This window comes from Simochromis diagramma, unplaced genomic scaffold (genome assembly GCF_900408965.1).
Source record: "Simochromis diagramma unplaced genomic scaffold, fSimDia1.1 OVJJ01000545.1, whole genome shotgun sequence".
Taxonomy (NCBI): domain Eukaryota; kingdom Metazoa; phylum Chordata; class Actinopteri; order Cichliformes; family Cichlidae; genus Simochromis; species Simochromis diagramma.
The window spans coordinates 5470629-5498000 of NW_024387371.1; the positions used below are offsets into that span (position 1 = coordinate 5470629).

General features: G+C 40.6%; 1 protein-coding gene across 2 annotated transcripts; it reads left to right on the forward strand.

Annotated features, from left to right (window-relative positions):
* The first annotated feature begins 1018 nt into the window (after positions 1-1018).
* LOC120718943 (protein phosphatase 1 regulatory subunit 12B) lies at positions 1019-26735 on the forward strand. Of its 2 annotated transcripts, XM_040007715.1 has the most exons (11): positions 1019-1459; positions 2733-2823; positions 2908-3102; positions 3221-3296; positions 7390-7499; positions 16091-16107; positions 16213-16342; positions 17811-17915; positions 18074-18124; positions 18262-18312; positions 21759-22003. In XM_040007715.1, the coding sequence occupies exons 1-11, from the start codon at positions 1440-1442 to the stop codon at positions 21891-21893; spliced, it is 981 nt and encodes a 326-aa protein (XP_039863649.1). In that variant the 5' UTR covers positions 1019-1439; the 3' UTR covers positions 21894-22003. The 2 variants fall into 2 exon arrangements, with proteins under 2 accessions (XP_039863649.1, XP_039863650.1); XM_040007716.1 differs by lacking the exons at positions 1019-1459; positions 2733-2823; positions 2908-3102; ... (1 more) ...; positions 7390-7499; positions 21759-22003 and adding exons at positions 10196-11181; positions 24193-26735.
* Positions 26736-27372: the final 637 nt, after the last annotated feature.

Genomic DNA, 27372 nt, shown 5'->3' on the forward strand with positions numbered 1-27372 from the left:
CGGCATGGTCGCCAGGAAGACCTCAGTCTGTTTCTTATCTTAAACAGTTACACATTTTTCTATAATTTTGTCTCTGTACACCACAACACAGGAGCCTCTAAAAATGGAATATTATATATAAAAATGGCTGTAATTCTAAAAGAGTTAATGCAGTACTTTAGTTAAATTACTTGAATTAAAACTAAAAGTTTGCCCTGCAATAACATTTTGATTGTTTGATATAAAACCCATTGTGCAGGTTTACCGAGGAAAAATTCTAATAAATGCCTCATTGTCCAAAAACCTATGAACCTTATTACAATAAGTTATGCTGCTATCAAATATTATCTATGTCCCTAAAACTTAAGTGCATTCTTCTATGCCATATTAGTGCATTAGTGCTTAGTTTTATTAAAAACTTGAGCCTGTTGTACAGTACTGGACGACATTATAATGAGCACTGAAACTTTAGTTATTAACACTAAAAATTTTTACTCTCCTGTGCACTTAAAATTAGTTTTACTCCACTGTATAGAGAAATTATGTATCTTTTTGTTTTTCCAGTTTGCCACAAAATGTAACAAAATTCAGCTGAGCATGCCAGGTGTCACACCTTTCATCTTTTGTTAAACATGTTTAATATGTAACCATGCTATCTCCGGTGCAGTGTTTAGGTATAAATCTCCATATTATGCTTCTTTATACTTTTACTCTTCTAAAGGTTCAGGTGAAATATACCTTTGACCTCATTAAATATTAGTGTTACACAGAAAATTGTAAAAAACAAAAAAACAAAAAAACAACAACTTTGATATGGACTGATATGCTGTAAAATATGATAAATACATATTTTCCACAGATTTCTGCTCTCATTTAAAGTTTTAAAATGTGTTATATAAAAGAAAAATAGGATTCCAATACTTCCTGTGTCTTGCTTATATCGATATCTATATTCATCTCAGTTTAGCAAACAACCTCATTAGTTATAGAAGCTAAATTTAGCCTTGATTTAACCATAATTGTACATTTAGTTATTAAGTTTCCTATGTGTAGATGGGATAAGGTTTAATCCTGAAGTAAGTGGATAAATAAACTAAGGAATGAATAACTAGATTGGTTAATGCACAATTCTGTTTTCTTTTTAGAATTCAACGCTTCAAATAATCCAGATAGAGAAAGATAATAGTCTCCTTATTTCTTCAAATAAACTGCTAAATGTGTTTGCTGCTCACATGCACAGCTGAAGTATGCATAGACTTGCTTGCATCAGACCTTGGTACATAGGAGCCTAAATTGATTGTGTATGCATCATTCAGGCAGGAAGTGCCCCCATCCCCCTCCTTTTCTCTTCCTCTCTCTCTCTTCACCCTGGCCAGTTAGAGTCCTTTTTTCTCCAGCCTCTCCCTCTCATCCCTGCAGCATTGTCTCAGTTCTTCAGTCTCTGACCTTCCACAGGGACCATGCAAGCATTTGTTAGCAGGTAGGTTTCAATGGGGGGGCTGAGTCATGCTGGTCTATTCATGGATTCTTATTTAGCCATTTTCATATTTAGATTTTCAATCTGTCAAGCGACCATTTTGGCAAGGCTCCAAGGCCTGATGTTTGTTATCTTAATGTAGAGTAACTATGCTACTCTGTGCAGGTGCTGCAGGCCTCTAAGAACTAATGTGATGTGAGCCTTGGGATTGTTGCATAGGGGGCTGAAAATTCATATTTTCCTTTGATCTATTTGATTAGCTTTTTTAAAAATGTACATTAGTAATTACTGTCTTAAGGCTGTTATTCTTGCTAACTTCTCTAGCTGATTAAAAAGAAATTGTTTGAGTATGTTCCCTGAGAGGAATAATTTGCAGTTTTTTCGCTTTTAAGAGTGGGTGGATAAAACTGAAATGTAAAACATGTAATAATACTGGTTTTCCAGCATTCGCCTCTGGAACCCAGTATAGCAGAGATGGCTGCTATACTGGGTTCTAAATCCTTTTGTTCTTGATTATTTTCTTTATCAGTCGGTAGAATTATGCACATTAATGGAATCCAAGTCCTGAACTTTGCATAGACTACATTGTGCTGCTGTGCCGAGCAGCCCATTGAATCTCAGTGAACATTCAGGGTGACTCCACAACTGAAAGATCAATACCAGTAAAAGCATAGCAGAGGCAGTGCTAGCAGTTCAGTGGGCAAAACATGAGCCTCCCCACCGATGCTTGCTCAGCTTTTTATTTGTGTCTACGAAGACAGCCATAGATATCAGGCTTGCATCTTTTCAGAGCATGTTGATTCACTGATTTCCTGTGAAAGTGGGTAGAGTAGAATGCCAGGACAGACAATTAAAAAGTACAGAAGTGTGTTCAGCTATCACAGAAAAGCTGTGTTAGCAGCTTAACATACTTGCTGTTGTAACACTGGGTCACATAAAGGCCACATAATAGTGGAATGTATTTGATTTTATCTGATTATGCCGTGTACAATTAATACTAGACATTTTTACTGAATTTCGGAAGCTTGTGCGTAGATTTGGGATTTGTTAAGGTTTGTAATGCAAACCTAAATTGCGGCATATAGTCTATTATTGCTCATGTATGTAGCTTTGTTTTGTTAATAATACCTAGATAGTTAGATACTAAATTTAATGTCCCATTTGACTTGATTTGATTTTACATTTTTCAATTTAAAACATTGGTTCTTCATATGTATGACTGTGGCCTCTTGCAGACTAATTACACCTATGCATTTGTGTGTTTTTCCTGACCCAGGTCGTATCTGACCCCTGTCAGGGATGAAGAAGCAGAATCTCAGAGAAAAGCAAAATCTCGCCATGCGAGACAAACTCGCAGGTTAACACAGGTACTGAAATGGTTGACACACGTTTAGATTTTGAACGATTTAACAAACTGTTCATACATGTGAAGCTGTGTGAATATCCTGCAGGGTATGACTCCGACTGACCTGAAAGAGGCTCAGAAGATCAGCAGCCTGGAAGATGGAAAAAATGAGGATAGCAGCAGACTGGAGGACAGGTCCTGTCTGCGGATGAGCTTAACAGATGATAGAAGAGTTCAGCCTGGCGTTACAGAGTACACAGAAACAACTGATGTCAGTCTAAACTGGAGCCAAATGGACGAGGTTACAAGACAGAATTATTCAGAAATCGTTTTCTGCCTCAGATGTGGCTGATTTGAAGCTTTAGGTGAAATTTATGATTTATCTCTGTATTCTTCTTTATTTTACTCCAAATGTGCAGGAGGGTAACTTTGAAACCAGATTAGAAATCCTGCCTGACCTTCCGCACCGGCCTTACTGCAACAGCTCCTTCAGAGGTAAGAAAAACATTCAAATTTCTTTTGATTGTCGTGTTCTGTTGTGCTTCATGATCCATATGTTTTGTTCTGGGTTCCATAAAATATAATACAACAACATCAACAACAAAAAATGTGCTAGCAGGTCACTATGATCCAGACTGTTAGCCCACCTAATGATTTCTGGACAGTTTTGATATTCAGGACTGTTCTTTCAATGTCATTTCAAACATCTTAACAAAAACTGTTGTTTTTTGTTTTTAAGTAAAAATAAGTAAAAATGTACTTTGTAGGTAGTGAAGTATGTGATAAAAGTTACCCTGTAACTATTATCTGTTTAATCAGGCCTCCAGTTGACATTCTTTTGTTATTTATGTTGTTATGGCCTGTATTTATTAGGGGTGCAACGATACACAAAATTCACAGGTTCGGTTCGGTTCGATACTTTGGTGTCACGGTTCGATATTTTTTCGATACAAAAAAAATGTTCATGCCTTTTTAATTTGTCATTTATTAAAATTATAAATATATATTTTAACTCAAAAGTACAGTTTTTAAATTTAATGTTGCTGAAACAAAAGTAATTAAAAAAATAAATATATCACTGTGATTGAGGAATCACTCATCTTTGGAAAAGAGAGTTTATTACAGAGAAATGGCTCTTTCCAAAATAAAAGCTATACTATACGCTTCTTCTGGGCTATATTCTCAGCAGCATATTGTAGCGGGTCAGGGCTGTTCGGGGTTCTGTTTGTACAGTTATGTTTTGTTTATGTTGCCATAGTGACGGGTGACGCCTTCTCGCTGTGACGGTGTGTCCTTCCGGGGTCAGAGGGCGCCCTGTGTGTTGTTGTTGTTGCTGTGCGGTTGCCACGCTGAGCAGTTAGCTAGCGGCAGTGTTCTTCTGCAGATGTCAATAAACGGCTGTGCTCCCTGGTTAGCTCACGGGAAGCAAGACCAAACGACACCTCCGTCTCCTCGTTGTCTGAGCTCGCCACATTGGTGTCAGAAGTGGGATGATGGTGGCAGCCCATGTTCTGACCCGAGTGACTTTTCCCCCGCCGGTCGTGACCGGCTGGTGCGCCAAAAGAAGGCACCTGGACATTTGCAAAGTGAAAGCAAAAAACAAGCGCAAATTCAAACGCGATTTCAATATGTCACATATTGACAGTGGCTCACCGATGCCAATGACATAATTACCCAGCTACATTTCCGAAAGAATGCAAAAGCATTGACATATATTTTTCCTTCCTACAATAGCCCGATGGGCAGGGCAGAGATAGATTTTGGTAGCCCGACTGGAAAAATCTTGCAAGCCCTGTGTTACAGGCATGGCCCTTTAAGGATGAAGGCTGATGGGAAATGTATTCGGGCTGTGTGTTAGCGGGACTGCCTGGTGTGTGTGTGTGTGAAGAGAGAGAGCGGAGAAGGGGGAAAAGTAACGGTTAGCTACAGAAGAGACGGAAAGAAAATAAATAAAAGGAATATAATAACTCCCTCGACAGCCAGAGTTGTGTCGGCGATGCTCGCTGTGAGTAAACTGTTTCAGCCCACTGTACGCGGTGTTCGTGCCTTAGAGAAGAAATAAAGTTCGGTGAAGCAGTTTCCTATGCCTCCTTCGATCTTTTTGCTAGCGGAGTTGACCTGTATAGTAAGCTGTTGCCGGCTACGAGTCAGTTACGGAACCTTCAAGTAACTGCCAGAGGTTTCCTTACTACGGTTCGGGGCCGCGGATCTGGCGCGGTAACACCTGTATCTGATTGAGGAATCACTCATCTTTGGAAAAGAGAGTTTATTACAGAGAAATGGCTCTTTCCAAAATAAAAGCTATACTATACGCTTCTTCTGGGCTATATTCTCAGCAGCATATTGTAGCGGGACAGGGCTGTTCGGGGTTCTGTTTGTACAGTTATGTTTTGTTTATGTTGCCATAGTGACGGGTGACGCCCTCTCGCTGCGACGGTGTGTCCTTCCGGGGTCAGAGGGCGCCCTGTGTGTTGTTGTTGTTGCTGTGCGGTTGCCACGCTGAGCAGTTAGCTAGCGGCAGTGTTCTTCTGCAGATGTCAATAAACGGCTGTGCTCCCTGGCTAGCTCACGGGAAGCAAGACCAAACGACACCTCCGTCTCCTCGTTGTCTGAGCTCGCCACATTGGTGTCAGAAGTGGGATGATGGTGGCAGCCCATGTTCTGACCCGAGTGACTTTTCCCCCGCCGGTCGTGACCGGCCGGTGCGCCAAAAGAAGGCACCTGGACATTTGCAGGACTTTGTGTGGGGCAATGGGGTCGTCGGGGACGACTGACCCCTTAGGTGGGGGCTATGTAGCGGGTCAGGGCTGTTCGGGTTCTGTTTGTACAGTTATGTTTTGCTTGTGTTGCCATAGTGACGGGTGACGCCTTCTCGCTGCGACGGTGTGTCCTTCCGGGGTCAGAGGGCGCTCTGTGTGTTGTTGTTGCTGTGCGGTTGCCGTTGCTGTGCGGTTGCCGTGCTGAGCAGTTAGCTAGCGGCAGTGTTCTTCTGCAGATGTCAATAAACGGCTGTGCTCCCTGGCTAGGGAAGCAAGACCAAACGATACCTCCGTCTCCTCCTTGTCTGAGCTCGCCACAATATTAAACATATGAGGTCCCCATAAGGAGAATCATGTGCTAACGGCTGTCTAAATGACCCAGGGAAAGTTTGTAGCATGCATGCTTGTTGTTTTTGTCTGCTTCCACTTGTCTTTGCACTAGGATGATGTCGGCGTAAATGTGCAGTCATATTCGTTGTGTTCCCACTAGTGCTGTCAGCGTTAATCTCGTTGAAATGACGTTAACGCCACAACACGGCAAATCTCCGTTAACGAGCTACCCCTGCGTGGGGCTAGACGGCTAACTGCGCGCTAACACACTAGTTCCCACCCATGTAATTGAGCATTGCATGGCACATCCAACATACTGTTTTACTTTAGTCCATGACCAAAATAATTCCAAACGCCAGATCTGAATGAGGGTGGGGGAGGTTCAATTTGCCATGTTGCAAGGAGAGCTTAACTTCTGTCTCGCTAGCTTGCCCTGCTCTCTTCCTTCTGATGATGCTGTCTGTGTTGAGCGCTCAGTGGATCTGCGCTAGACAGTGCAGCCTAGGCGGAGTAGTCGAACACAGATTCACTGAGCGCTCAACACAGACAGCATCGTCAGAAGGAAAGTTGATAAAATAAATTGCAAATTTTGTATTGTTCGATACATATGCGTACCGAACCGAAAGCACTGTATCAAACGGTTCAATATCGATACGAGTATCGTTGCACCCCTAGTATTTATATAGCGCTTTACTAGTCCCAAAGGACCCCAAAGCGCTTTACATATCCAGTCATCCACCCATTCACACACACACATTCACACACATTCACACACTGGTGATGGCAAGCTACATTGTAGCCACAGCCACTCTGGGGCGCACTGACAGAGGCAAGGCTGCCGGACACTGACGGCACCAGGCCCTCTGACCACCACCAGTAGGCAACGGGTGAAGTGTCTTGCCTAAGGACACAACGACCGAGACTGTCCAAGCCGGGGCTCGAACCGGCAACCTTCCAATTACAAGGCGAACTCCCAACTCTTGAGCCACGATCGCCCCTATTTTTATTATTTTTGATTTCTATTTTTGATTCTATTTTAACACATGTCTCTATTGATATTAATTATGTTTCTTTTTTTTTACTGTTGTGCAGTGCTGTGTGACTTATATGTTTATAAAAAGCACAATATAAATAAACTTTACTTACATGGTACAGTAGTACAGTTTGGTAGAAAACCTTTCATGGAAGGCTGTTTTGTGTGTGTGTGTGTGTGTGTGTGTGTGTGTGGTTTGGGAGTGGCTGTGCTACAAAATGCAGACGCAGAGCGCATGAATTGTGTTTTAAAACACTATCAAAGGAATGAAATCACTTTTTTTGGTTTTGAGTTGATAATGTTTAAGAAGTTGTTGAGCTCTGAGAGCTCTGAGAGCTCTGACTCACGAAGACCTCAATCTGAACATTAGCCTTCAGTTTGTTAATCATACAGCACGTCTTCATTTTCCATTATTAGTATTGATCTAGTATAATAATAAAAACACACACTTCCTTTATATGTCCAGTTGGCGAGAGATGGTGGAGAGATGAAAATCAGAACATTGCAGATTCAGCACAGCTGACTCAACAAAGACGGCCCTGCTTTGACACTGAAGGCTCAGACTACATTGCAAAGGTAGGTGGAAAACATCTAGCCACTTTAATTGTAATAACACACACACACACACACACACACACACACACACACACACACACACACACACACACACACACACACACACACACACACACACCAAGAGGCGAATGGTGGTTTCACAAAACATTTTAACCATCTACCACTAGATGGAGTCAAAGGATAATCTAATCTATTTTTCATCCATAGCTTGTTCCAGAGGAGGCCAGTATTTACAAAGCTTTTCTGTGTGATACATTGAAATTTCTTGGGAATGATTTTAAACTTAAAAATGTGATAATCAGTTCTCATGCTTCACAAAATCAAAGTGGTTCTCTTTTTTGGCATTCATGACAATGTATTAAATGCATCACCACTCTAATTTAAATATTGTGTGCAAGTCAATATCTGTTGGCGCCGTTGTTTCATGTTCATATTCTGTTCCTCCCTGACCTGAAAGCTGAGTGTGCTTCAAAGGCAGCTGCGCTCTGATCTCTGATGCAATATTTTAAGAACTACTGCAATCACAAATGTCGAGCATGTGTTCACAGAGTACCGTAACTAGAAGTGCTGGATAATATCTCACAGAAAGATAGTCTGGATAGCCAGCCCCCCACTCTCTTTAAGTCATTTTGATTCTTCACATCACATGGCTGAGGTGTCTCAGCATTCCATACCATATTGGGCAAAACTGAGATGGTCTCTGTTTAATCTTACCCTTGGATTCAGAGTGATTGGCTTTGCTTTCTCCTTTAAATTCTTAACTATTACTGTTCTCCCTCCACCTGCATGCTATCAGTGAAACACCCCTGACAAAAGCACTGACAAATTTAATCACTAATTACTCCTACTGGGTAAAATCTGTCAATTCACTTATTAAGTTTCACTTTAGATAATCTAGCCATCTGAGAAATGGAAGCAAAGGGGACACATAGATGACAAGGCTTTCACTTATACAAGACGGTATCCTGATAATAGATGATTATGAATGTCCTAGGTGTAATACTGTATGAATGGAAAGTGGTGTCCATGTGAGCTGACTCCAGGTCAGAGATTTGGCTGTAACCCTGTGCTGGAATCTGAAACAGAAATCTGTCAGTAATACGAGAGTATCTCAGCAGGTACTATATCTGTCTGTGATAATCATACAGAGCAGTGAGGTTTTACCAGAAGCTAGACAGGCTGCCCATCAATAGAGTCGACCTCTGCGTGACTCCATGATTATCGGAACAGATTTTCCGCAGTTCTTTTTATGATTTTTTCCAACAACCGACAAAAAGACAGGTGCAGAGTGAGACAACATAGAGATTCTGGTACTTAAGGGTGACAAGCAGAGATAGCAAGAATGCCGCTTCAAACATACCTCTTTATATCCTGGAATACATTATGAAATTTGATCTGAGTGGTAGTCCAAACTTAACTTCCACATTTCTGCTATCACTCAGGGGATCTTTGGTAGCCACTTATTTTCTGCTTTACTAAAATGCATGAGCATAGCATCCCATATGGAATATCCTAAGGCTAAGGGTGAGGATCAGACAGAAGGAACTCCAGCTGGGCTAGATTCTCAACACAACTATCCAAAACCAGTGCCAGTGTAGTTTAATGTCTTATTTCCGGAGGGTCTCCAAGTTAGAATGTTTAATGTAAATATACTGCTAGACTACTCTAACTAATACCTAATTCCAATATCAGTTTTGTTAGAACTTACAATCCATGGTATTTGTCCTTAAAATTCAAGCACTGTAAAAGTTAGAGATGCAGGCAATGGTACTTGGGTTGGGAAATTAAGACCTGTTAGATTTCTAGTCTGGGTGACTTTCCAACCTTAAACCAAAAGCCACAACACATCAGCTTCTCCGCTTCTCTTTGATTCTCCCCTGTGTCTGTGCTCAGTTTCTCGCAGTCCTATCTTGCCTTCTATCTATTTGCCCTGAGCAAGGATGGGATGAGGGAGTATAGAGAACCGTGAGGCGCTTGCGTACCTCACTATAAAAGGAAGACAGCAATGAGCCAGCTTGAGCTGACTATGAAATTAAGGGGTTACTGCTGGGTTATTTAAAGGAACAGTTTGACATTTTGAGAAATACCCATGTTCATTTTGTTGCCAAGAATTAGGTGAGAAGATTGATGCCACCTGTATGGTCAACATGAAGTCAGAGCCAGCGCTGGATTACCTTAGCTTAGCAGGGAAAAGCAGGGAAAACTGTTTGGTTCTGTCCCCGCTGAGCCTCATTAGTTAAAACATAAATTTTGTTTGTTTAACAACCAGAGAGAAAAAAGATTAACAAAATAAGATGTAACATGTTAATTAGAGAGTTTGAGAGATGCTGGGAGGCAGGTTTAGAATCTTTGAACAGAGCCAGTCGAACTGTTTTCCTCTTATTCGAGTGTTTTTGCTATGCCAAGTTAACAAGCTGCTGGCTGTAGCTTCACACAAGTCTGAGAATTCAGTCAGTCTTTTCAAATAACTTCTGACAAGAAAGCAAAAAATTATATTTCCCCAAAAATGTCCAACTATTCTTTAATAAAATGTTGACTTTTTATAAACCTGTCTATCAATAGGCAGGTTTATAAAACTAAAAATAAAATCAATGCGCCTGTGGGCAAAATGAAACAAGATTTCAGTTTCAGGAAGAGGAGATGTGTCACAAGTGCTCTGTGTTAACACTGTGTAGCACTAATACTGGCAACGTCCCCTCTCCATCACACTGTAGGGCGCACAGAGTTACTTGACACTTTACAGTTGTTGATGGCTCCTCAGGTGATACTGCGTGTTGACCTACCAGGACACAAATTGCTTCAGCCCCCTCCTGACTCTGGCTTTGTGCTCCACCTCCTCTTATCCCTGTTCACATCGGTGGACAATTTTTAGCCCTCAGTGCCGAGTTTGTCCATAGCAGAGCCTCTGGCAGGCTGCCACAGAAAGCTGCCAAAGCTGAAGAGAGCCAGGAGAAGCAGGGGGCTGGGGGTTGGGGAAGCAGAGGGACCGAGAGGGTGACCAAATAGTGAAAGGAGCAGAAGAGAGAGAGCAGGAGAGGGAGGGAGATGGCAGAGAGTGTATAACTTTGGGGAACTCAGGAAGAGGCAGCAAAGGGAACAAACTTTTTCTCTCTTGTCTTGTTTTGGACTTTTGTGCATTTCATAGCGGACTTCAGTGCTGACAGAGCAGAACAAGGGATACTCATTCGTTTGCTTTCTTCATTGAATTGTTCTTTTTCTTTAGATCTCCAGAGATTATTTTGTTTTGTGGTTCTTTTTAACATTTTTATCTGCTTGTTGTTTAACTGCCTGAGATTTGAAGAAGGCGTGACCACACATTTGAAATCCTTCCAGATTTAGCAGCAACTGTGTCCACTTCTGGGACGTTTGTGGCTGCACTGAAACACCAAACAGACATATAAACACACACACACACACGTACACACCTGTTGTTGCTGAGGATTCCCCAGGAGCACGGTCATGGACATCTGTGTCCCTGTTGCTTGAAGGAATCTGTGCGTGTGTGCAGCTGTTATCTGGTGGTGGCCTCGGTGAATGTTACAGTAGAAGCTGATCTGCCTGTCCGGGGTAGAGGAGGGAGATGTCATCCTACTACCCACGCACCAAGGACCTGACTCGCACCAGGAAGTCACTGACAGAATCGCCACCATCGTCTCCGTCCCCTACAGAAAAAAACTACAGAGTAAGCTTTATTTCTAGAGCGGTGCACCTTTGCAGGAAAAACTGAATGTGTTACTTTTTTGTGATATTGTAGCAATTTTTGGTAATTTATTCCAGTGGCTTTAAATAACTTTAATATCACAACTCTTAGTTTATCTTACTCTTTATTTATCTGTAAAGGGACTTTATAGTATGACCCCTCTGTAAAGTCAAAGAAAGAATAGTATTTTCTGTAGATGTTGATGACTAATCCTTAGACCAGGCTGATTTGTTGATTCATCTAAGACAACTGGACGCATCATTAAGCAGCTTTTTAAGAGTTCGGACAACTAGCTAAAGAATTTGTCAGTTAATTTATTAGATTTTTTGACTTTTAACGATAGATAGATATATATAGATATATATTATAGCAGTATATATGTTTGGACATCTGCTGTTGGGATACTAACAGTTAAACAAAAAAACATCATTATATGATCAACAGGCTAATAGTTCATTTACTAATGTGTATTTGCCTAACTCTTCAGACACTTATCACAGCTTATTTGCTGGCTTGTGAAAGCGAGGCAAGTATTTGCTCTGAAGTGCTGAGAGTCTGACCACATTTTCTGGAAAAGACGTTTGGATTGAAGCATTCCTTCTGTAATTTCCTGTTATTTTTTTTCTGCCTAAGTGGCTTATTCTCACGGGCGTAGTTTGACTGTTTATGTCAGTGCATCAGACTGAGCTGAACTCTGTGTGACAGGCACATTTAAAGGGAAAGAAAGAAAAGAGGGAGGAAAAAACCCAAACACAATGGGATCCTGTCTGTTTGGAAGCACGTACAGTAATGTCACGCAACACTACAGACACACTCATTATTATTGCACTGTTGCCAGCAGCGAATGCCTCTGGTGGATGTTTGGATTCTTTTGCTCGCATTTCAACAAGTGTCACTCTCTCTCTGCCGGGGAAACTCTGGCTTTAATTTTCCATGAAGCCAGCCCAATCTGAATTGGCAGTGTGTTCCTGGGAGAGAAAAAGCCGTGGAGTCAGGTTGATGCAATAATTGTACCAATGTAATATGTGTTACAGCTGTGTGCAGCAGGAAGTCAAAGTAAACAGGAACACATTTGCATTATTGGCAGACACTCAACATTTGGCAGATGTTCACAGTGGTGAAATGTAAGTAAGCACATTAAGCCACGTGCTGTACAGAAGGAAGAATTTAGGATAGCTGAGATAGTCAGATCAGATAGTTTCTGCTACTCTGCTTCATTATGTTTCTGGAAATATGTGCTCTCCATTCCCCCGCATTCAGAAATCATAGCCCACTAGGTTTATTTCAAATTAAAACATGCTTGAATATGCAAACAAGTAATTGCACTAGATCCAAAACACTTTTCCTGTAAAAATCTCTGCAGGTCCACAGAAAGATAAAAAAAATTACCTGATGTTCCACGAAAAGCAAAGACTCAAATTAGTCCCCCCATTAATAATTTCACACATTTGCTTTATCGTGTGATGCTATTGTGTGAAGAGATAGGCCACTTGGGTAGGACTCACTAAATGTAATCGTAATACATATGAATTAATGCATCGATAGTAACACATGTCGTAATAGGCAGTAATGTTTCCAAGTACTGTTACTCAAGAAAAAGAACCCATTTCCTCATTTGATTTGGTCATTTTGAAAACAAGGAAGATACTCTTGGTTGCCTGGAGCTCTGAGATGTTGTGTAAAGAGTTAACACTGTAGAGAGGGAGAACTGGCTGAAGTAGGGAAAGGTGAGTGAATGCGGAAGATTTTTTTTATGAGTTTATGTGTGTGTAGTGTAGTGTCATTTGCACTGGTGTAGCTCAGATTTTCCTACTGTAGTCAACTAGCCTGCTCTGAAGGAGTGATGCTGTGGCAGAAAGTGGAAAGGAAGAGAAGGCAGTGAGAAGGAGTGTGAAGAGTCTGCTAATTATGATTTTCTTGGCTGACGTTAGCATTATCATTTATACGCTCTAGCAGTGAGCTCATGCAGGTGGCTTGCGTGTGTATACTTCTGATGATGTTGATCCAGGCAAGCTAATAAAACTGGAAACAGTTCTGTTTACTGGGTGCCCATGGTAAAGCCAACACTGTTTCTGAGGCTGTTTTCACCAGTCTGACACACTGTTGTTCATCTCCTCCTCCTTCTTCTGCTCTGCTTTGCTAAGTTACATGTGGCACTTCTTCCTCCCTCAATTTTTCCTAACAAGGCAATCAGATTGGTGCAGCTGCCATCACAAGTAGAATTCAAACTATGGCTCATTTTCTGGCTTCGGTTCAATGCGGATGTTATGCGTTTATTGGTCGTATAAGGACTTGCTCATTTTTTCCCAAAAATCTGGCAGTGTAATCCCCACAGGGCCCACTCAAGGTTTAAAGTATTAAGTTTAAAAAAAGCCTAATTTCCCCAATTTCCTAATCCTTTAGTGTGAAATAAGTTTGCGTACAGTTTGGTTCATATCTCCAAAAGCAGGCTTCATGAAAATGTATTCTTACAACCTGCTGCTTAATGAATGATTACACAATCTGATTGAGGAATCTCCTTGCTATTGCACAAAGAGATCAGAGTGAGTGAGAGCTCTTCTTCACTCCATCCTTAGCCCTTTTTCATCTGAGGTCAGGGAGGTCTGTTTTTTCCTGGATAGCTCAGCTGAAGCACATGACCACATAAGGACAGGCAGCAGTGGCTCAGTTATGTAAACACTTGCTGAGGAACAGCTCCTACAATGCTGTGTAAAATCTCCTCTTAACTCACTAAATCTGAATGCAGGAATACCCACTGCTTTTAACATATACTGTTTTTCTAAATCATTCTTTTAACATCTGCTTCTTGTCTCAAACAGCTTAGACCACCACACTTGATGTTTATTGCCAAACATTTCTAAACACAGGTGTTTAAAGATTTCTTTGCCTGGCTGGAGATCAACTCCAAATCTATGAATTTAGGGAAGTTTTACGAGACTGCAGCAGAGATCACGGATCAAGCTGGTCTCACATCATGGCAGCCTCTCTCACTATATTACTTGTTGTTTCCAGTCTGATATGAACAGTGAAAAAAATTTCACATTTATCGGCTGAAGGCAGCAAGTGTTTGTTTAGTTCAGTTTTGTTTAGGGCTCTCTGCAGTCATTTGACAAACTAAGTATGGAGATTAAATATGGGGTGAAATTCCTGGACAGGCCAGTGCAATGCAAGGCTCAGTCAGTATGATAGCTGGTATCGACTATTTGAAAACAACTGCAGACGTATGGGTTTTGTTTTAAGGGTTTCTAGGAGAAAGCGCGTTCTTTCAAAAAAAAGAACATGGCAGCATCCAAATGTGAGGCTTTCTGTCTGACGGCTACAGCTTGGCCCAAACTGGGTCATACAACAGGTCAATGATCCCACACATGCCAACGAATCTGAAACAGAAGCACAGAATCAAGGCGTTTCAATGGCACCGTCACAATCCAGACCTCAAACTGATTGACACGACGCAATGGGACCTTAAAAGTGTTTTGCATAAACAGGTACCGTCCAGCTTCAGTGATCTGAAGCAACGGTGCAAAGAAGACTGGACAAGAACTCCTGCACAACAATGTGAGAGACTAATAAACTCATAGAGAAAACAGTTAGTTCAAGTTACAGCTGCTAAAGGTGATTCTACAAGCTACTGGATCATGAGGCGTACTTAGAACTGCATAGTGTCCCATAGTGTAAACGTTCTTTTTCACATGACTATGAAGTAATGCAGGAAGGCAGTCAATAGCCATAAAAACATAGGTCCCTTAAAAGGGACATCTCTGAGGTAACGTAATTTCTGAAAACAGAAACCAAATACAGCCAAAGAACAGTATGTATACGCAACTCCTCATGTCGCACAGTGCCCAGGCTGCTTGGTGAAGTGGAAACAAACACAGAATGTGATCACAACAGGCAACTTGGCAGCCACTTAGACTGGGCTAGTCATAGCAGGGACCTGCCAGGACAGTTTGATATCAGACTGTTGTCTGAGGTCAGATGGCAGCCTGTCATGCAAGGAATACTTGACTTCTGATGTCATTATGTCATATTTGTGCTGCAGGCATGCTCATTGCAGCAGCGTATTTCAAAAGATTAACCAGGCTCACCGGGGAGGTTTGACCTCTGCGAACCCTGTCAGAGCAGTGTTGGGGAGAATTGTATCCTACTTCTACATGCACTTCTTCCATCTGGGACCAAAGGCGTCCGAACATAGTTTATAGTTTATAGTTTATTTATTTATATAGCACATTTAATTACAACAGGAGCGTTGACCAAAGTGCTGTACAAGAATACAAAATACCTAATAAAATAACCTGATGTATAGGGGTAAATTATTCCACAGCTTAGGCGCTACGACTGCAAATGCCCAATCGCCTCTATGAACCAGCCTCGACCTTGGTATGGCTAAAAGCAAAAGGTCACTTGATCTAAGAGATCTAAAGGGGGTATAAGTCTGCAAGAGGTCAGAGAAATACCCGGGAGCCTGTCCATTCAGGGCTTTGCAAGTCAACAATAAAATTTTAAAATTAATTCTGAAGTGGACAGGAAGCCAATGAAGAGAGGCAAGCACCGGGGAAATGTGTTCACATCTTTTAGTACGTGTCAGAAGACGAGCTGCAGCATTCTGGACCAACTGCAGCCTTGCCAGGCAGGTCTGGCTAACTCCAGCATATAAGGAGTTACAATAGTCCAGCTGGGATGTAATAAAAGCATGAGCCGCATGTTGTGATAATTCAACTGGAAGTTTTGTTTTTGTTCTCTGCTGTCTCAAAATGGAAAATATTTCTCAGCCAAGCCTTTGTTTGGTGATATCAAATGAACAGGACTCGATCTAACCGTGACAGAATATTTTCACAGTGTGATGTTTCCATGCTGCTAGTCAAACTAACATGCCTTATTCCTTGTTTTTCAGCATGACAGAGTGTCAAGGTAAGATTTGGGCTTTTTTCTTCTGTATTACAGAACTGTAACAGGTAAGAGGAAAAAAACACTGTAAATAAAGCTGCCTTGCAGACTGAGCTGTGTTGCCTCTAGATTTGATTCCATTGGAGAGAGTGCTACAGACAAGTCACTGGGCCGCACCAGCTCATACACGCGCAGAGAGGCAAGGCTGGCTGCACTGAATAAACAGGAACAAGACTCCGCTGCCAAAGACTATAAGAAGGTAGTAACTCTTTTCTCAGTTTCAAAAACACATTCTAATGTTACTGATTCAAAGCTGCAGTCCTGGATACAATTTGCCTTTATATTTATGCACATTGTATCTATTTGTCCCAGTAATGTAACTGGGCTTTCATGGGATTACGAGTGTCAGAAAGGAACTTCTGACCTGTAATTGTATTTTACTTTTGTAATATTCCCTATTCAAGTATTTGCAGAAATGAAGGTATGTCTTACTGAGATTGCATCAAACCAGTATATGGAACTATGAACCTGCAATGCCACTATACAGTAAGAGTGGCAATACCGTTGACTTCATGTTGTCATGGCGGGGATTGATGTTGTATTTGTGGAGCGGACCCAAAAACAGACACAGGAGAAATGAGCTGATGATCAAACAAAAAGCGAGCCCTTATGCGGCTGATACAAAAAACTGAAAAACAAGGCGAGGCGAAAGTAAGCTGAAACCTAAACTGGGGCAAAACTAAACTAACTGTGAAAACAATGACGAGAGACAAGAACATGAAACTAAACAGGAACATGTGACAACGTAACTATGAAATAAACCAAACAGGAGCATGAACACGGACTTGAACAGAGGGAGGCAAAAACTCTGTGACTTGACGTGACCTGACATGAAGACAGACAGATGAACCAACAAAGAACAGAGGGAGACAGAGGACTTAAATACACAGGAGGGTAATGAGGGAAGTGGAAACACCTGAGGAGACACAGCTGACAAAAATGATCATGACGCCACAGGGAAAAGTAAAACTAAACACACTGAACATGGAAACACCAGAGCTTTCAAAATAAAACAGGAAACATGGAGAGACATGAACATGTAAGGTTTTTGAAGAAGCTAACAGTTCTATATGTACTTTTACTACATTTACTTAAATAGATGTTGACAGGTGATGCTAACCCTAACCATAAACATACCCGAACATTATTATTTTTAAGACCGACAGAGACAGAGACCCCCCCTTCCCCCTCCTTGAAATTCGGAGACCATGCCCAAGTCGAAAGTGGCTCCATAGTCTACTGGTTTACACATTTACTGGGAGGAGGCACAAATTCCTTTGGGGTTGCATCAGGAAGGGCATTACAGTTAGTTTACAGTTGTGATAAGCGTTCATCACCATCATCCTTTTAGGTTAAACATAATCAGATATCAACAAAAAATGCACACTCAGTTTGGTCCCGTCACAGTCAGAAACAAAAGAAGTAACGTTGTGTTAGGTTTGGGTTTTTTTGAAAAAGCTTTTGCTATTGTGAAAAAAAAACTGTATTTATGTAAATATAACCGATGATCTTACATATTGTTTGAGTTGTGTGGTTCAACTTAAACTGTCTGTTGTTACTCCTTTTATGCTTTGTATCTTCATTAATATTTTGGTTATCAAAATTCAAATACTAAGAATTTCTATAACAAATCTATTCCTATATTTGTCCTTTTCTTAACATTTTAGATGTATGCAGAAGCTTTGCATGAAAATGCAAAACTCAAGTCCAGGTTGCATGAGAGCAAACAAGAGCTAGCCAAGATACGTTCCCAACTGGAGAAAGTCACTCAGGTACCTTTGGCCCATTCTACAGAAAACTCACATTCATCCCTTCACTTCCTGTGTGCTTGAAGAAAGATTTGACTTTTTACTTCTTCAGTGAAGTCATGATTAAAATTTAAACCAGTTCTTCTAATAAATTTCTCCCAATAACATTACCCCTGTTTTAGAGACACGACACAATATCTGAAAGATCTTCAGCACTTGAATCAGAAAAAAGGGTAAGTGTCTTAACAACCTTCTCCTTGATAATACTACATATATTTGCATTCTTTCCAATCAGTTTCCTTGTCTACTTCAAATTATAGTCTCATTTTTCCAGTAGAACTTACTTCAGTTTTTTTTTCTTCATTTACAGGAAAAACAAACCCTTGAGAAAAGAGTGTCAGACATGGAGGAGGAATTAAAGGTCAGTCCATGCAAAACAGTGTGTACTCACTTAAATGGCATCTATTTTGTCTCAGACACAAGTTGTGCTTAATTTGTCTCATTGATGTTTTCTCCCCAAAAAACATTATAATACTGATAGTCCTTGCCGGTACCTCCAGCCAAGCCCCTTTCACTCATTCTAAATCAAGCACACCTAAAGTATTTTTACAGAGCAGAACACACATATCGCTCACTGCAGAGTTGTGGTTAGCCAGGTGGGTTTGGAGTCAAGGAGAGAGAAGGTTAGTGCTTCAGGCTCATTACCCACAGTGTTCTGCTGGGCCACTTCCTGCCAGGCTAAGGAGGAGCCTGTGCTGCTGCTCCCCTGCTCCACTTATCCCACTGTTGGGGTGAACATTGTGACCTAGTTCCAGCTGAATACCAAACCCTATCCAAGAGCAAAAGACCTGCTTTTGTGAGACATTCCTGTGTTGCTCTGTGTGTATTCTGCCTCACAAAGAAACACAGGGCACAACTACAAAGAGATGTCAGGCCTGAGTAAAAATGGTCTGCAATTTATGTGGAAGCAATTACAAACTACACGATAAGATTATAATTTGATTACTCGAGAGAACCAACCAGCATAAAATAAACTGCGGAAAAAACTACACAAAACTAGTTCAAGTAAAATGTCAATAAAAACACTCTGCAATGATTTGCAAATCTTGTGAGCCTGTATTTTATTCACAATTGAACAAAGAAAAGATTTCCTATTTCATTAAAAATATTAGCTCATTTTGAATTTAATGGCAGGAACACATCTCAAGACAGTCTGAATGGAGCCAACAAAAGGCTGGAAAATTAAGTGATATTAAAATGAAACAGCTGGTGGAACAATTTGCAAACTAATTAGGCGACAGGTCAGTAACATGATTGTGTAAAAACGAGCATTTTAGAGCGGCAGACGTTCTCAGACGATGGCATTGGTTTACCAACCTGTGTCTGCAAATTGTGTGATTTCAGGTTAATGTTTCTCGACGTTAAAATTACAAAGACTATGAATATCTCGCCATCTAAAGTACATAATATCATCAAAAGATTCAGAGAATTTAGAGAAATGTCTTCAATTACTGTCTGTGAACACAGCATGCCATGACTGGAAATGGAATTGGCAGTTTGCACATAGGGAAAGGCATCATCACTGCTGAATAGTACATACAAGTTTTAAAGCAACAATCAGGGAGCCCCTTGCATATTTCAGCAAGACAATGGTAAACGGCCTACTTCCCCTGTTACAACAACAACAACAAGGCTTTGTAGTAAAAACATCCAGGGGCTGAACTGAGCTGCCTGCACTGAAAACATTTGGTGCATCATGGAGCTAAAAATACCCTGGACTGTTGAACAGTTAGAGCCATATATCAGACAAGAATGGAACAGCATTCCTCTCCCAGAAGTCCAACACTGATCTCCTCAATTCATGTTTATGGACTATTATTAAAAGGAGAAGGGATGCTTTTTTTTTCATTAAAGTTGTCTCAGTTCAAACACTGACATGCTTTCCGTGTTCTGTTGTCACTAAAATGTGGGTTATGAGATTTGCAAATCTCTGCATTTTATTCTTATAAAACCCAACTTTTCGGGAATTCGGTTTGCATAACATATGCAGAATTCCAACGTACAACAGCAGCGTGGTATATAAGCAGCAGATGTTTGACCCCCGTATTGTCATGGTTCCTTCAGCAGGATGCCCCACTGCGGTTTCGCTGTGGGTACCAGCCCTGAGGGCAAGCTGTCTCAGGGAAGGGGGGACGGTGAGTGGTTGCTATGATACAGAGGTGTGACTGATACGTACCTATCACCTCACATGTTTCTGTTGTGCCAGAGATTGGGGCATGTTTACACATCTGGACTTTTTATCCTCTCAACAGTAGCTTAGAGCGTAAAAGCTTTGGGAGCACATCACCTCAGAGAACCGGCTTGCACTCTCTCACAAAGTCACTTCTTCACTTTTAGCAAGTATCAGATTCTCCACATGGGGGAGCTGTTTCATTGCTGCCACATAAGTATCAAATTGCACCACCTACTGGAAAGGGAAAATAACAGTAGCCTTTAAGAGGTATAAATGTGTCGAAAAAAGATGTTTATGCGGTTATTAAAAAAAATGCAATAAAATAAACAAAATCAATAAACTGCAGTTGTGACACTCAATGACAACAAGTGTCAGAATTCCTGAGCAGGTTACTCTCCGTTCCTATAAATGATACATAACAGCACATCTTCACCTTTGCTTGCTGTAGTTACTTTTCTTGCAAATAGGGGTGCATTTTGGGTTTTTGGGCTACCCGCCCTGTAGTTCTGCACTTAATTAGCCTTAGTTATGGATTTTTCACATCAACAGCACTGTGTGTCCATCTTCCCTCTTAAAATAATGGGAATGTGGTAATACTCAAAGTGTCAGATTACTCTGCTGGGTTTTATATTCCAAATGGAAAAGCTCAATTATTCTTGACAGCCTCTAAACCTAATGAATAGTAACTCTGTAGAAATGGTCCCTTAGAACCTGAGAGTGTAGTCAGATCTGATTTAATATCAAACAGCTCAATATTAAAAGAGTGTAATAAGGGATACTGGTCATTATGCATCCTCGGCTCACTGTGTCCTTTTCTTCACCGCAGCCAAGGGCACCTTTCCAAAAACTGCGCTGTTTTAATCCAAGAGAATATTTAATGCATGAACTGAAAAGTCCCCAAACCAGGCAGCTTTCATAAATGTGCGCAAGGCGAAGCTGGGTGTCCTCGTTTATATGTCATGCTTTGCCACATTCACCTCCACAAACTTGTCTGTCTGGGTGGCTGAAATGCCACAAGTGCCCTGAATAACGTGTATATGTGTGTGTGTCTGGTCTGCGGTTTACCTTCAGCAATGGTGTCAAACCACAGACAGCTATGTCGAACCACACTGAGGTTTACCTCAAAAAAGTCAGGCCAGGAAGAGGGAGGAAATGAATGATTTCCATTCCTTTGACTTTTATCTGGAGAGGCTCTTGTGCAAAGGCTAAAATATAGCAGCGTTCATTATTTTCTCTCTTTTTTTTTAGCTTTCTATGAATTTTATTCCATCTTCTTTGCAGTTCTATGAATATAATAATAAGTCAACACCTCACTTCTTCCCAATAAAGCCCACCTTTGATGAGCACAAATCCAAGTTGAACTGGCTTCATAACTTTCCTCGCTTTGTTGCAGCTTATGGTATTTTCTCTCAAAATATCTCTGTTGTGTAAATATTTGTTTATGTAAGTATTTCTGATAAATCCCTCAGCTCTGCTTCTTTGATTTCCCCTGTCTATGCTGCTGTGTGGGTGCATGCCTGTATGAGCGGATATGGCTGCAGTCTCTGTATGAGTATCTCTCTGTGCGACATGGCCTGCTCCCCGCATGCTCTCTCTGTCTGCCCCTCTCTGTATCTCTCTCCTCCTGTACGCAGGCTTTCCCTGCTCTGGCTCAGGTCCAGACCTTGCGGAGAGTGAACGAGTGTCTCCTGGCTGAAAATAGAGCCATGCTTCGCGTCCTCGCCCGCCTCTCTGAGACGGCCTCAATGCCGGAGACAGAGGACCTCTGATCCTCTGAGACCTTTCCCCCTTCCTCTTCTCCCCTTCCTCAGCCACATAATTTCTACTTCTCTTTCCTTCTGGTGCCTCTACAGCCCCTTCAACCTCTGCTGTGTTCCTCTCAGGCAGGTCTTGCACTCTCTTGATGCTCACGCTTTCCTCCCACCCCTCCCCCCCCCCCACACACACACACTGCAATGCATCCTCCTGTGCACTTTTTTTTTTTTTAATCTAAGCTCCTTTATGGTCTAGACCAACCCTGAAGCCCCCTTTTCTCCAAAACAGTTGTCACAAAGCCTTATTTGAAGTTTAATTTTAGGTAGATTTGTGTGGCATGCTAGAAATGAACACTGTGTTTTAAGCTGCATTTATTTATTTACATAGGGGTTGCCATTTTGCATAAACACCTAGGACTCTGCATCATGAAAAATAGAAGCACCTTGTGAGCACCTTTTATTTTCACAATTAAATATATTCAAGTCCTGCGCAATGTGCTGTGTAATCAATCCAAAGTTGTTTTCCAAGGTAATAGCCACTATTGAATCTTCCAAAGGAAATGAAACGTGTCAGATCATTAGCCTTGAAAATGAACACGTGCTTTGTCACTGGATGAGACAGGGGTGCAGACGTACCAATAATTTTGTATGTTTTTGCTAATGAGCAGTGGATGTGAAATTAAAGGTATCATTAGGCATCTTGGGGAAATAAGCCCAATGGCCTTTTTTTGTTTTCTGAGAGTTAGGGTCGATTCTACTCTAAAGTCTGTATGCCATATTTTCTGTTGGAAACAAATGGAAATATCTCACCAGCTAATCAAATCAAACCCCAAGAAACACACCCTGCAGTCTGATAATGGTTTAAAGATTTTTAGGGACAACAAAATTAACTTTAGCAAAGATTTGTTAAAGTTATTGCAAAATGTTTCGATTTAATGATTAAATGACTAATATTTGCAGAGCTTGACAAATTATTTGTTTTACTTACAGAAAAAAAACAAAGCCATAGTAGACTTACTATAAATTAGTGTGGAATAACAAGGAAATACTGATTTATTTTCTTATCCAATGTAGTTACAGTTTGGCATCTAGCCTGCAAGCTCATCACTAGCTACAAATACTGTATTTTTTTATTTCAAATTTGGGGTTAGTGACTAAATATTCATAGAAGGGTCTGCATGTGGAGGCTGGGGTGGTGGAGGGGTCAACACTAGCACTTATATGTAGGAGTAAATAATGGGAAATTTTTGTGCTTAAACAAAATGCCAGATTGTGAGGGTGTAATTGGTGCATGACACAAGGAGAGTGAAACACATTTCACTGTATATGATATAGCGCAGGGGTAGGCAACTCCAGGCCTCGAGTGCCGGTGTCCTGCAGATTTTAGATATCACCCTGTATCAACACACCTGAATCAAATGATTAGTTCATTCCCAGGTCTCTGGACAACTTCAAGACATGTTGAGGAGGTAATTTAGCCACTGGAATGAGCTTTGTTGGATCAAGGACACATCTAAAACCTCCAACACCCGCCCTTGAGGCCTGTTGTTGGACACCGCTGCTTTCCTTCATTCTTGGAAATATTTTTCATGCTGTCTAAGCAGGTGTTTAATGAATAATACCACAACTTTTTCATTTCATCTTTTCTACAGATTAAACAAACAGTTTTAAAGGTGCTAACAGGAAAATTGCTTGCCTTTTATTCATTAACGCTTATCTAAATTAACAGCCTGCTGATAATTTATTGGTCATCTCATCTAGCGTATTCCAAAACTATCAAACTATCATTTAATTTTTAATTTACAACATAGGATTGCCAGCACAGTGGGGCTTTCACTCTCACTTTATGGATTAATATTCAACATATTGGGCAGGAACATGTTGACGTAAGACGTCTCTGCTCACTCAACGTGTCCCAGCTAGCGCAGAAGGTTATTGTTTGTCTCCAGTAGAGGGGAAATACTTTGACAAAGAGGGTGGTTATTTTTAGTCATTGCTTCTCATGAGAGACATGACCTAGATTTGGGGAATTGACCCTCCCTCACTTTCCTTCTCTCTGACTTCATTCTCTGTCACTTTTCACATTCAGGACATACTGTCACTGTCACACCACACTGCATGATCAAGTACTGTAGAGCATGTCCTCATTGCCTGACTTTAAACTTCAGTGAAAGATAACTTTAGTGGTGATTAAAGTTGCAGTGGATAGTCCTGGTTTAAGTCACAAAGATGTCAAGTAACCATTTAAATGACACAGCAAAAGCTGGATATTTCCCTGGTTCTCTAATATTGTTTTCTCCCTCTTTTTTTCTAGGTCTTAACAGAGCTCAAGTCAGACAACCAGAGACTAAAGGATGAAAATGGTGCTCTCATTCGAGTCATCAGCAAACTGTCAAAATAAAAAAAAAGATGTGCGATGCTCCTCTTGTGTGTCTGTGGACGCTCCAACCCTGAAATAGCAGTGTCATTATCCACAAGGTCCCGGGTTTTGACTCGTATCTGAGTTACTGTATGGTGACAGGCTAGTTTGGTTGCATTTTCAGAAACATCCTAGTAATTCCTGTTAGAACTTGTGAAGATCCAAAGAGAAGTGTTGGCAAGCTTCAGTTAATTTTACCATTATTAAAATTAAAGTTTCAACAATTTTTTTTCCTTCATTAGATGTTGTTTGTTTTAGGAATATTTGTCACGTGTATGAAATAGGGACCAGGTGTACTGTTGACATTTCAAATCCAAACTAATGCATCAGATTGCGTGAGGCTACTGTACCTAATAATATGCCATATAACATTTTGACACTTTTACTTTGGTTGTTACTTGTGCACTCCATAATCGTGTTTTAATATGTTTTTTATTTGAAAGAGAAGACAGTCATTGACTTAGACTGTTTGGAACCGTAGCTTTCTCCTTTATTATGATGTGAGACGTTAAAGATGTTAAAAACTTATCACAAAAACACTTTGACTTGCTTTCACTATAGGCTAAAGATAGTGAAGCTTCATAAAATGCATGTTTTGGGGTGTGTTTGCTTCAGTTGACAACATTCTCAGGTTTGTCACTCAGCCGTTGCTGCTCGCCACAGTTGAGTGCCTCGCAGATGTGGATTTCCTTGGAAATCTGTGGGTGTTTTTCTACAGTTGCAGGGATGCATGAATGTGATGCACTTGACAAACCTTTGGAAAAACTATCATTCTAACAGATCAGACACAAATTTTAGTCCAATTTTCAGCTTTTTAAAAATTAGCTAATACACATTTGAGTTTAATTTACCTAGTATGCAAAAAAAATGTAACATGTATATGTGGGCCTGTTAAAGGAGACTGTACAATAGGCATGAAAGGCTACTTTGTACATGCACATGTTAACAGTGCTGCTGTTATTAGCAGCCCTGTGAAACATTCAAAATGGTACACTTTCTGAGAGGAGATGATATTAATATTTGCCACACTTTCCTTTTTTGTGTTTTCAGCTGCCTTGCTTTTTTAAATGCATGTTCTTCCAAGAGGATATTTTTATTGAGCTAGTATCTCATTTTGAAAACAAATGAATGCCTGAAGAGAGAGACACCCCGAGTGCAAATGAAAATGCCGTATATATTTTGTTTTTTGATAGATATATATTTATTTATTTATGGATGTGTTAGTTTTAATCTTTATATTTTGCCTAGTCAGTTTTGTTTCAGAGGAGTACACTGATTATTTTTTAGCTGACCCGTTGGCCTTCCTGTCATTAGGCGATTAAAATACAAACACCAGAATCGTGCACTTCCTTGTTATCATTGCTCTGTGAGCCTTCACATTAATTGGGTGGCCTTAAAAATCAGCAAAAGCCAGCGCTGTGAAATATAAACTGTTATCAGCTCTTTTATTCTGTAATGATTTCTCACCATTTTAATAGGTCTGCAGTTGTTCAAAGACTTTGTTGCCAATTTATAAGGCACACCTAGCTTCAGAGCAAGCCTGTACTGCAGGCCTTTTAACAAACCAGAACTTTACCAAGCTTCTGTTTTTGATCTGGTTATTTTTGTAGGCTATATTTACTACTTCAATATTAGTGATGTCATGTTTTTATTAGTTGCAGTATGAAGGCACTTCTTACTTCTAATGGTTATTTAAGAACTAAACCCACAATGCAACAAAGTGTAGAGATTGTGAGTTTGCTTTAAAATAGGGTTTAATACATCGTGATTTATAAACTCTGCATTTCAGACTAATTTGCATGAAATCTCCTTCTGTGCTGTACGTGGTGTGAAAGACACACCAAGGATTTTGGTATCAGTCTTTTTTTCACTTAATGGTTAAGTTAACCAAGGTCCTCAGTGTTTCCTATATTCCTTAAACCATGTGATGGTTTTGGAGTCCAGCCATGCCACATGCCACATTACCAGTGTTATGTTTGCTCACATCCACTAATTGAACTATAAATAAGCTACAGTATGATTCTGCTCTCTCTACATGTGCTGTAGATATACTGATTTACCGAGTGATTGTATATTCAACAGTCTGAAATGTTCTGAGTGGTGGCTTAACACAGACACATTACTTAATTCACTCTACTTAATAAATGGTAAAAGGATGAAAATGTTTTGTTTTTGTGACATTAACACACAACGAACAGAGGAAGAGGAACTGCGTATTAAACACAAACAAGTCATGGTAATTAAAAGGCCTTTATTTCCTATTTGTTTTTACAGAACTGTTAACACATATGATAAATTTGTAATAAGTTATTTGGTTCCCTTGATAACTTTATAAGGATCCCCAACGTTTGTCCACATAAGGGTCAAGAGGAGTTTGTGAGCAACGTTTGTGTCCAGTCAAGGGCTAAAGCATGCGATCCACAGTAGGCACAAGTACTGACATGAACACGCGCACCACGACACTAGACACGAAGAAACACGGCTAGAGGACACAACCTGACTGTCCTCTGATGCTTTAAAAGAGGATGAAGAGAAAGAGGTGAAAATAAAAAGGGAAAAGAAGAGTCTTGAGAATACAGTTGCATCAGGGGTGAGGGGTGGAGGACTAAGCGCTCAAGAGGGGAGTTTGGTACGCTCCTGCATGTTTGGCAGTATACAGTATGTCCATGTTGTAAACATGAAGGCCGGCATTCTTTACGCTCAGCAAAAGCAGCTTCAGTGGAGAAATCAGTGAGCCTGCTTCCTATTCAGCATCATGAAACCGACGGTACATGGTTGGTTACACGTAAACGAGACAAAGACGCAATGAGAAAGCAAATGTGACGGAGTTTGGTGGCACATCTCTATATTCTACATTAAAGGCATACATCACAAAAAATTAAATGGCAGAAGAAGTGATTACAGATATGCACAAGAATACAAAGGAGAAGTACAGCGAGTAATAGAGGAGACAAGACATCATGTTTCAAAGTGGCATTTTTACCCGCTGAGAGGCTCCTCGACACATTTTGACAAGGTGGTAAAAGATCTGCTGAACTTTGGATGGTTTCCCTTTTTAAATCCCAGCGTTTGCAG